Raw genomic sequence first — 11,956 nt, 5'->3', positions numbered from 1 at the left:
AAATTAATGTTTCTATATTAATAAATATATTAATATTTATTTATATAAAAATTATTATATAAATGTTATTATCTAAATTAACATTTCTATATTAATAAATATATAAATATTTATTTATATAAATATTATTATATAAATTAATGTTTCTATATTAATAAATATACAAATATTTATTTATATAAATATTATTATATAGATTAATATTTATATATAAATAAATATATAAATATTTACTTATATAAATATTATTATATAAATTAATGTTCCTATATTAATAAGTATATATTTATATAAATAATATTATCTAAATTAATATTTCTATATTAATAAATATATAGATATTTATTTATAAAAAATTATTAATATATAAATATTATTATCTAAATTAATATTTCTCTATTAATAAATATATAAACATTTATTTATCTGAATAAGTGATCCCTGGAGGAATAAAGGTGGGGCTCACCTGGAAGAGGGTGTTAGCACCTTGTAACCTGGCAGGGCTGAGAGGAGCCACGGGGCTCAGGGTGCTCCAGAAGTGGATGCTGGAGAGCAGAGGGCTGGGAGTCAGCAGGATGGGAGTCTGAAAATTCCGGAAAAAACACCTGTGAGAGTCTTTCCCCCTGGAATTCCAGCCACAACAACCTCCCCTCAGCTGCCAGGGATTTCAGCAAGTCCCATCCCCTCCTTCCTCCTCCTCCTCCTCCCTGCAGCCCCATCCCTGAAAAATCCAATCCTTTTATTCCCAAATCCTGCTGGAAGCCAGAGCAGAGCAGCTCCTCCTCCAGCACAGCACCTGCACTCTGGCAAAGTGGGATTCTGGGTTTAAAAAGGAAATTATCTGGGTTTAAAAAGGAAATTTTCTGGGTTTAAAAAGGAAATTATCTGGGTTTAAAAAGGAAATTATCTGGGTTTAAAAAGGAAAAAACAGCAGGCACACCCCCCTCTCCTGGTGCCACAACAACAAAAGGAATTTCCATCCAGCTCCTGAATATTCCAAGCACTTCCCAGGGTGCCAGAAGAGCAAACTCCACTTGGATTTTATTATTTTCTTTTTTCCCCCCTACCTTCAGCCATTTGGGTTTTCAACCAGCACCTTCCCCCACTCTTAATTCCAATTTATTGCAGGGGAAGAGATTCTACAGCTCCAGAATGATTTAACAGCCCTGCTCTCCTCCAAGTTTTCCATGAGACATGAAAGCTTTCCTTTCCCACACAAAGATAACGACCAAATTAATCAGCTGCTCTTATTGCTGCTGGCTCACAAGACTTTGGATTTAACTAAATTCTTACTAAATGAGTAAAAAAAGCTGAGCAGACACCTCTGGTTTTTGAAGGATTTTCAGGCCCAGCTGGAGGGTTTAGGAATAATTCAGTATTATATTAAAAATAGAATAAAAATAGAATAGTAAATCATAAAAAAATAATTTAAAATATAAGAAAAATAGAATAGTAAATCATAAAAAAATAATTTAAAATATAAGAAATAGAATAGTAAATCATAAAAAAATAATTAAAAATATAATAGAATAGTGAATCATAAAAAATAATTAAAAATATAAGAAAAATAGAATAGTAAAGCATAAAAAAATTAAAAATATAATTTAAAAATATAATAATAAATCATTAAAAAATAATTAAAAATCATAAAAATCGTAAAAAATCATTAAAAATAATAAAAAATCATAACTCATAAAAAATCATAACAAATCATTAAAAAATAATTAAAATAATTAAAAAATCATTTAAAAATAATTTTAAAATTATTTAAAAATCATTAAAAATCATTAAAAAAATCATTTAAAAAACATTTTAAAATCATTTAAAAATCGTAAAAAAATCATAAAAAATCATTTAAAAATCATAAAAAAATCATAAAAAATCCTTAAAAAAATCCTTAAAAAATCATAAAAAAAATCATAAAAAAAATCATAAAAAAATCATTTAAAAATCATAAAAAATCATTAAAAATCATTAAAAAATCATTAAAAAAATCATTAAAAAATCATTGAAAAATCATAAAAAATAAAAAATCATTAAAAAATTATTAAAAAATCATAAAAAATCATTAAAAAATCATAAAAAATTATTAAAAAATCGTAAAAAATCATTAAGAAATCATAAAAAAATCATTAAAAAATCATAAAAAAATCATAATAAACATAAATAATTCAGGAAAGTAATTTGGTCACCTGAGAGAAAAGTGCTGGAGTAAGAGAAGCAGTTGGGAGGGAAGGACTCAGGATGCCCAGAGGACTGGGATCGCTGCCTGTGATGACCAGAGTGGGAGCCAGCTCCAGCCCTTTGGGTTTTTTCGACCTGGAGAGGTGATTGGCGAATTCCTTCTCCAGCACAGCTGAATCCTGCTGCTCTTTGGGCTCTGGGGATTGGTGCTGGAGGCTCTGGGCCTGCTCCAGCTGCTGGGAAGCCACAGATTCGATGTCCGTGTCAATGTCCAGCTCGGGGTTGGAGCTGAGGGGCGGCGAGGGGGGCGTGGAGGGCACCTGCAGGCCGGGAGAAACCGAGGCCATGGGGGGGGTCGGGGTGAAGCTGCTGCTCAGGTTTGCCAAAGGTGCTGGAGGAGCTTCAGGGACGCTCAGCTTGGGCAGGACCAGCGTCTCCAGGGTCTGCAGAGTCTCCTCAGAGCCCAGGGGAAGCGAGGAGGACACGGTGGGGGTGGCAGAAGCCGTGGAAGTGACGGCCACCGCCGAAGCGCTGGTGACCAGGGGGGCGGAGGGAGGAGGCTTTTTGGAGGGCATGGTGACAAATTTGATGACAGAAGGGGTGGGATCCTGAGGTTTCTTCTCCGTCAGCTTCTCGGCCGGGTTCTCGATCTTGATGGACCTGAAGAGCTTCACGCTGGAGGAGTTGAGGGAGTTGAGGGTGAAGGAGGAGTACAGGCCTGAGTGGATGTAATCGTTCCGGCTGGAGGATTTAGCACAGGACTGGGATTTCTCCTTCCCACAGTTTTCCACGTCCTTGGGAGCGCTGGCCACCTCCCCAAAGCCGGGCATTTCAGGGTCCCCCTCCATCCGGCCCACCACGAGAGGATCCATGTTCAGGATCTCTGGGTACGACACGAATTTGTACACAAACTTCTTCCCGTTCACCTTCTTAATGATATTCTGGGGGGAAGAAGACAAAGTATATTTAGGCCTTTCTGCAGATTAATTTTCTTCCTACAAACACTGCCTAAAATAGGCAGAGGAATTAAAGTCTGTAATCTTTCAGCCAAAAAAAAAAAACCAACAAAAACCTGAATGTTTCTTTTTTTCCTGTTTTAAAAACACCCTTGCGTGTTCCAGTTCTGCTCCTGGAGCTGGCAGACAAAACACTGTAACAGGTGAGCTTAACCTGACACGAAACACACTAAAAACAGCCTAAAAACAGCCAAGAAATCCTGTTTAACATCTTCAATTAAACCAAAAAATGCCCATCATCCCCATCAAGGATCACTATGGGTAATTTAATAGTAGAACTTGCTGAAGGGTTTCTCCAGGACTGCAGAATTGAGAGCTTGCACTTCAGATCAAACCACCTTTATTCTTAATAAGATGATAATAAAGGAAAATAAGCAGCTGAACTCGTCAGCAGAATGCAGGCTAATCACTTATTTCAATACCACACAACAGCATCTGCCAAACTTGTTTTGCTCCTTGGAGAAATGCCACACACACTTTTGGATTTGGGATTATTTATCATTCTGTGATTGCTGCTGAGATCTCAGAAGATCAGAGGCAGATTTGGTGCCACCCAGTAATGGACACCAGCAACCTCCCACCTGCTCCAGGCTGAGGCTCCTCAGAAACTGGGGGTTATTTTTATCTGCTCCACTCACACACGTGGGATAAAGGGAAAAACAAAGGTGAGCCTCGAAGATGTTGAATAAACAAAAGCTTCTTACTCTGCTGGGCTGAAAACTGGTCAAAATGAAGGGGAAATTCTGAGTGCACAGAGAAAACAGGAATCATTTGGGGTGAAAAATGTTTGTTTTGAAAGAAATAAACATAAAGCTGTGAAAAGATCTGAAAGTTGTGCAATGTTCATGCTCTCCATCGTCATCCTCTCCTGGTGCTTTACCTGGAGTGATGAGGGCTTTAATTTTAACCCTTGCAAGGGTGTGTATTTTTGGAAAGGAGATTAGGATCCAAAATCAAACCTGTATTAACAAAAACACCGCACAAAGCCGCCAGAACCTCCCAAAACAACCAGCGAGGAGGAAACAGCGCAGCCATAAACGAAATTAAAAACCAAACCAACACCTTTAAACAAAGCAGCCCAGCTTCCTTCAGAGCTGGCAGAGCCACAGCAGTGCCACCCCTCCCCTGGAGGAGGGAAGGCAGGAGGAAACAAAGCTCCTTAGCTAAGAGGGATAAGGCTTGGAGCAGGATTTCCACCCTACCTTCACGTAGTAGTAGCGCAGCGCCCGGCTGAGTTTATCATAGTTCATGCTGGGCTTGTTCTTGCGGATCCCCCAGAGCCTGGCCACCTCCTCTGCCTGCAGCAGCTTGAATTCCCCGTCGTTGGAGGTCCAGCAGATGATATTCTTGTTCTGGGGCTCTTGGAGCAGCTGGAGGAGGAACTGCCACAGGGTGATGGCACTGTCCATAGCAGAGAGCTGCAATTCACAAAGGCAGGTTAAGCCCACAGCATTTCCCTCCTCTCTCCCTACAAGGAGGGGGGTGGGGGAGGAAAAAATGGAGCAGGGATTGTTATTTCCAAAGCCAGCAAGAGTAAAAAATTATTAGTCACCAGTCGTGAAAGATGTTCCCTGCAGAACTGAGGGGCTGAGTGCCAACTCTGGCGTCTCCTCCCACATGTCAGTACTTTTCACATGGGTTATATTTAGCCTCATTTAACTAAATCAGGTCACTTTGGGTAAGTTGCAGTGAGTCACTACCCCCAAAAAAAAATGTTTCCAAGTTGTTCCATGTTCACCCACTCTGGCTTGTGCTGCTTTGTGAGAAACAGCTCAGGTACACCCAGGTAGGGATGAAAACACCCCCTCACCTCCTCCTTTCTGCACCTGCTCCCACCTCGGAGAGAACAACGAGGAACTGCAAAGCTCCAGCAAGGTGCCAGAGCAAAAACAACTCAATTTTCCCTCAGTTTCTATTCCTGCCTCTTCACCAGCAGCCCTCTCAATCACCCCAATCTCTCCTTCAAATCCAGGTATCACCTCTGGTTTGCTGGTTTTTTTTAATGAGAGTAAACACAAAACTAAATTAAAATTATTCCAAACACTGCCTTTGCTCAGCTCTTAATTCCTGCCATGCCTTACCCACAATGTCAATGATTTAGGCTGGGACTTTCTAGGACTGATATCTGCCAGTTGATTCCTGCTCTAAAGTTGGTGATGCATAAACCCATCAAGGACAGACCAGGCAGAGAAATCACATTTTACCTTGACCATATCTGACTACACCAAACAGTATTTCCACAAACATTTTTAAGCAGAACACTCATCATTCTGGATATGATACAGTGTCAATCAAACCAGACAAAATAATAATTGAGCATCTCCTATAGATTCTCTTAGTCCAGAACGTTAATTAATGCAGCTTAAACCTTTTCCTATGAAATAAAAACAGAGGAAAAATGCTCTGGGATAGTGAATAATGCTAAAAATGTCTGGATATACATAACCACAATATTCTTCCCACCAAAATAAAGGGGGTCCAGGGGTTCCATCTGTTGAATCTGATGTTCAGATGCTATTCCCAAGCTCCAAACCGAAGGCACCGAGGCCAGGCTGGTGTTGGTGGCAGTCCCTGTGTACACAGGGCTCGCTCTGAGATCCAGCCAGCTCATCTTTGCTCCCAAAGCCTTTTATTCCAATCTCATTAGTGCCCAGCACTTATCCAGCCCTATATAAGGAAGGGAAGCGAGTCCAGGGGAGAGGCTGAGCGCTCAGGGAGCCCTGGGACAGGATTAGAGCTGACACTTCACACAGGGCTCTGGGGGAAATGAGGTGCCCCAGGGCAGGTGAATTTTTTTGGGCTCAGCCCGTGGCATTTCAGCCCTTCTGCAGAATCCCTGCCTCATGGCACACGGGCTGATGTGACATTGATCCAGCCAGGTAAATTGCTGCAATTAAATGGAACGATCTCAAAGTGAAGGACACCCACACCCCCTCGTTAGGCTGGCCCGAGGTGCTTTCCCTGTTAATTACTGCACACGTACAACTCCCTGCTTGCCCAAATTAATTGCTCGGCACTCGAAGAAACTGGAGGCTGTGCTTCCAGACTCTTCCCACACTGCTCTGTGCCGTGCCAGCTGATCCATACAGGATTTAGGGACCGGGCAAACACCTTAAAACCCTTCCAGGACCGCCTGGTGTTGCCATTTATCCCAGATTTGGAACGCCAGGCCCGCGCCTCGTTATCCACGGGGATGATGCAGCCACACGTGGTGGCGTGGAGAGCACGAGGACTGGGTTGTGCCACCCAGCAGAGCTGTCAGGAGCAGTGAGATGTGCTGAGAGAGAGCAGGGAAACGAAGCTGAGTGATTATTCCCACGCTGCGTTTATCTCCAGCACTCTGGGAGCACTGCACCAAACGGCGCTGACTGATGCAACGTGGAAATCACATTAGCAACAGCATTTCACAGTGGAAAGGATTTTTGTTTTTTGGGGGTTTTTTTTTCCCCCCTCCTGCTTAAAAATCCACGCAGTTTCCACGCCAGAATTGAACTGGTGTTGTTTCATGAGGCTGCTTCCCTTTAGGAAGTCCCACCTTGCTGTTAATTCCAAGCTGACCCAAGCCAAGCGCTGCTGCCCGGGTCTGGAATCCAGCTGGAGATGCACAAAACAGCCCAAACTTCTGTAAAACAGCACACACAGAGCGGCCAAAATGATGGAAAGTACTAGATATTAAAAACCAAACAGCAAAAAAAATAAACCACCTTTCCCAGAGATGAGCTAACTCCTTCTGAGGAGTGTTTCCCAAAGTTAAGAGTTCACGCTGCTCAGAGCCTGCAGTTTTCCAGCTGGAAGGATCTTCCAGAGTCACAGGCTGTGCTGGAGTGAAGTTTTGATGAAGTTCCTCCTGATGTTTCTGGCACTTGCAGCTTCAGGCGTGTCACGATTCTGTCCATCACCCCGAGGACACACAGAGCATCCCCAGCTTGGAAAAGTCTTGTCTAGGAAACATTCAAAGGGTGGAGAGGCCTCGCTGATTCCCTGGCTGTCACAAAACAGGAGCAGAGAGTACTCTGGAATGGTTCATGGGTGGGTTTTGCTGTGTAAAACACAATGAATATTCCTCTTTGTTAAATATTCATCTCCAGGGAATGATGGAGACCCTGCAGCAAAACCTCAGAGAATGGAGAATATGGAGTTTTCCTGCAGGTTATATCCAAAGGGAAGGCCAGAAAACAACCTTGCTCAAAGCAATGGGATCACAGGTGGGTTTTGCCCTTTCAGAGTCCAGGAGAGAATTTTGCTGTTACCTGGCAAAGTGCAAGGTGTACCAGGAGACAATGTTGTGTCTCCTGGAACTCTCACCTAACTTTAGTACCTTGTTGCTCAGCAGAAGGATACACCAAAAACCTCTTGTTTCCCCAGGAAAAAGCAGAATATTAAAAAACCCCATCACACAAGATGTAAAATTAAAACCAGCACAGGTGAGCTGAGCACTTCTCTTTGTCTGAGCACCACCAAACGTGGGGAAAAGGTTTTTCCTTCTCCAGCAGCCGGGGCAGGAGCAGCTGAAGCCTTTCCTGAGCCCTTCCCTTGGCACCAACAGGGATGAGAAGTGGTCCAAGAACCCCCTGTCCTGCTCCTGACTGAGGATGAAACGATCTCAGTTTGTAAACAGCATTCCAACTTTTTAAATTTCCTCAAAAGGCCCCACTCTCCTCCTCTCACAGCTCTCCACCAGCACAAAAACCCTCCCGAGCTTTTCCTCCAGGATGAAAACATCAATGATTACAAACACAGCGCTGCAAAACATCCTTTTGTGGAGGTTCTTCTCCCTCCTAAGAGCCCGTGGAGAAAGGAAAAGGCCTCACTGGAAAAGGGAATGAGGTGGAGAGAGCCTTTCCCCTCCTGCACCATGTGAGCAGGAAGAAAAAAATAGTTGCTAGAGGCAGAGGGCAGCTCTGCTTTGTAATGAGGGAGCAAAAATAGACAACTATTATTGTCTTGAGATCTTCTCCGACGCCTACGGGTGACCCTCGGAGCTCAGGAGCTGCCAGGCTTTGGCTGCACAGCTCCCAGCAAAGCTGAGCCTCCTGCTGCTGCTGCAGGCTGGGCTTTGTAAAGCCTTCAGCTTATCCACCAAAGCCGGGCTTTGGGATTTCTCCGCTGATTTGTCCTCGCTGTGATCCGTGGGACTGCAGGGCCCGAGGGCTCGGCTTTTCCTGGGAATGTGAGAGCAGGGCTGGCACGGAGGAGTTTAGGAAGTGGCACAATAAATCCAAATATTCACCCTCTGTGCTCCAAAAGGATCCCTCTGCACGCCCTGGGAAGGGAGCAAAGGCGGGATTAAGGGGGTTAGGCCTGTCCTAAACCCCCTCCTTCGAGGTCTTCTGGCAGATTTCCTGTGCTTTGACTCAACACCAAATAATCTCCAATAATCTTTCGCCTCCATTTGTTGCAGCAGCCTCTGGTAAAGCATCTGCAGCCTGATGACTTCTGCAGATGGGCTGAATAAAAAAAAACCTTGTCAGGCCCCCACACAGGAACAAAGGCCCAGAGGAAAGGAAGGATGTCACAGCCACACAGCAAAACCATCCTGAACTGGCACGGTGACAGCAGCCCCGCTGTCACACGGAGGGGACAGCCCCAAAAAGTGCCTTGGGAAGTGGCACTGAGCAAAGGAAACTTGGGGAGACACAAAAACAGCTCCCAGCCCTAAAATAAAAATGGAAATAAAGGCAGCAGCAGGTCTGGGGAAAGCTCATGGTGCAGGTGAGCAAATCATGGTTTCAATTCCAGGAGATTCCAGGAGATTCCAGGAGATTCCAGGAAATTCCAGGAGATTCCAGGAGGGCAGAGCTCCACCAGCACTTCCCAGAGCCATTCCCAGGGATTTTTTAAGCACTTTGGGAAGGCTCATGGTGTGTGAGCAGGAGGAATTCTGCAGACAATAACCCCAAAAAGTGCCCTGGGAAGAGGCACTGAGCAGAGGAAACTTGGGGAGACACAAAAACAGCTCCCAGCCTAAAATAAAAATGGAAATAAAGGCAGCAGCAGGTCTGGGGAAAGCTCATGGTGCAGGTGAGCAAATCATGGCTTCAATTCCAGGAAATTCCAGGAGGGCAGAGCTCAGCCAGCACTTCCCAAAGCCATTCCCAGGGAATTTTTTAAGCACTTTGGGAAGGCTCACAGTGTGTGAGCAGGAGGAATTCTGCAGACAATAACTCCTGCTCTCTTGTGCAATATATTGCTGTGAACACAAGGCCTTGGTGGCTGTTCCAGGAAAACAAACAAGAGTTGGGTGAAGGAGACTTTTGGAGGTCACAGGTCCAAGTCCACACTGAAAACCTCAAAATCTGAGCAGGATTTTTCCCCCCCCACATCTTTGTGCAATTAAATAAATGAATAAATAAATGGCTGCCCCATCCCTTTTTATTGTGGTGGCAGGTGTGACACAGATGATGAAGCATCCAATGAAGTGGTTATCAAAATAAAACCAAGCAACAATTTCATCAGCAATTATTTATTCCTAACAAACCTTTTCTAAAAGCTTTTCCAGCTCCTGGGGCTGTGACTCACCTGAACCGGTACTTTAAGGATTTTATCAATTTTAATTAATTTTAGAAAGGGCCTACTATTAAAAAAAAAATAAAAAAGCCACAAATCTACTGCCCAAAACCTGACTTGGTGGGAAGCACAGCAAGGAGCTGAGCACACATAGGTGAAATGCCAGGTAAATGCCTCTTCCATGTGTAAAATAAAGGAATTAAACAAGGAATTCAAACTAAAAATGAAGAATTCTACACCTCCCCTAAAAAAACCTCCAACTCCTGGCAGCTTTCCATGTAGTAATCAAAGTATCTCTTCTTTAACAACTACCTAAAATCAGGTAAAAACACAGGAAAAAGCACCCCAAACAGCAATAAATTCTTGTTTTCCCTTTGCCTCTGGCATTCCCTGCACCGTTGTTCCCAATGCAGGCAGGAAAATCAGATTGTTGTGAAGGAGAAGCCGTGGTTATCAAGGCAGGAAGTTCCTTGGAAGGAAATGCTGAAGGATGTCCTCATGATAAGAGCTGCTCCAGAGTTTTCATTGCCTAATCCCACTCCAAGCCTCTCTTTTTTGTTTTTTTTTTTTAACTCAAAGCAAATGTTGCAATAAATTTTGCCTCCCTGGCTCAAAAATTAAGCCGCTTGAGACGAAATTAAGGTGTTTAATCAAATATTTGGGCGGGTTAGGAACCAACTGTTTCAGCTTTTAAGTTCTGAGAAAGAAGTATTGCTTTTTCTCTGTATTTTCCAGTTTTTCCTCCCTGTTTTCTGGCCTTCCCTGCCTTTCTGAATTAGCCAAGATCAGGAACAAACCATGAAGGACAACGATGACATCAGGATTTCCATGGGACTACGGCTGCAGCCTCAGGTTGGCAGCAGATGAGCCAAGCAGCTTTTTGGGGATATTTTAACCCTGACACAGAGACAAAGGGCCCCCCCTTTTGTTATCAAATATGATTTTGATTATCTTAAACTTTTAATGTTTAACCTGATGGAAAATAGGGGGGAAAAGGGGATTTTTAAGCCCACTCCGTGTAATTCCTGCAGTTGCTTCAATCACTCTGCTTCTCCATCCCTGCCTGGGGGTGACTGACATCCCAACCCTTTTTAGGACAGGCTTAATTTCCCTGATTTTCCACATCTGGATGAGCGTTATCCCTTCCCTATCTCGTTTTTTTTTGAAGATATGAGAGCCTAGGGAAGGTTTAGGACACGCAGAGGGGATGGGAAACTTCAAAACCAAGAGGCCTTTGATGGGTTTGTGCCCCTGCTGGGATTGTTGCCATAAAAACTCTGATTTCCTGGAAGCTCCTAAGGAGATTAAACTGGCTTCCTCCTCATCTGGGCTCAGGGCAGTGTTTACCAACAGCAGATTAAATTGGCTTGCAGGGGCACCATCCCTCTGCTGGAAGGAAAAGCATCCCCAGCTCAGAGCAGGAATAACCCCAAATCCCAAATTAAAATCCCTCCCGTCCATCCCGAGCTGATGGTGAAAAGGGAAATCTGATTTAAGCTGGAAAAGCTCCCCTGGAACAATGTTTATGGTACACTCAGCCCCGTTGCCATGGCGATGGAACAACTATTCCCTGCAAACAGGCGCTGAGACCCTAAAAATAAACAGCCCGACCGAAATCACGCACCGGGAGCGCGTTTGGTGGGAACGGGATGAGGAGAGAAATGTTTAATTAATAATCACTGGAGCCTCCAAAGCAAATCCCTGCCTTCCTCAGGAGCTGCTCCTTAAAATCCTGGCTGTTGTCCAGCCCTGCTGGCACGGGGGGGTTGTTGGGGCTGGAGGTGGCACACAGGTAATGTGTGTGTGTACCAAAGAAAAAGCAGGATTTGCAGGATTTGCATACTTTCCCCTCCGCCTCCCCTATTGATGTGGGCAGGAATCCACCCAGTTCAGACAGGGGAGTGAGGGAGGATGAAAAAAAAAATCGTAATAGTGGTGAAGAATTAAAAAAAAAACAACAAAAAGCGGCAGCCATTGGATGCAAGCAGCCCTTGGAGCTAAATAATCAAAGCCTGGATCCAAAACAACTGCTGGGCTCAACCAACAAAGCTCTGCACCCAAAAATCTCCTGGATCTCACCAGGCAATCCCTGGATCCAAAAATCTCCTGGATCTCACCAGGCAATCCCTGCACCCAAAAATCTCCTGGATCTCACCAGGCAATCCCTGGACCCAAAAATCTCCTGGATCTCACCAGGCAATCCCTGGATCCAAAAATCTCCTGGATCTCACCAGGCAATCCTGGGTCCA

At 43.9% G+C, this 11,956-nt stretch overlaps 1 protein-coding gene across 1 annotated transcript in view; it reads right to left on the bottom strand.

Annotated features, from left to right (window-relative positions):
• Positions 1 to 9,101, bottom strand: part of ELK4 (ETS transcription factor ELK4) — an 18,695-nt gene extending 9,594 nt beyond the window's left edge. The window contains exons 1-4 of the mRNA XM_015650834.3: positions 6,905 to 9,101; positions 4,403 to 4,618; positions 2,193 to 3,125; positions 467 to 583 (exon numbers count right to left, since the gene is read on the bottom strand). Coding sequence (XP_015506320.1) covers positions 467 to 583; positions 2,193 to 3,125; positions 4,403 to 4,609 — 1,257 coding nt within the window. The 5' untranslated portion in view covers positions 4,610 to 4,618; positions 6,905 to 9,101. The remainder of the gene's footprint in view (positions 1 to 466; positions 584 to 2,192; positions 3,126 to 4,402; positions 4,619 to 6,904) is intronic.
• Positions 9,102 to 11,956: the final 2,855 nt, after the last annotated feature.

Source organism: Parus major, chromosome 26 (assembly GCF_001522545.3).
Source record: "Parus major isolate Abel chromosome 26, Parus_major1.1, whole genome shotgun sequence".
Lineage (NCBI taxonomy): Eukaryota > Metazoa > Chordata > Aves > Passeriformes > Paridae > Parus > Parus major.
This window is presented reverse-complemented; position numbering and strand designations above follow the sequence as displayed.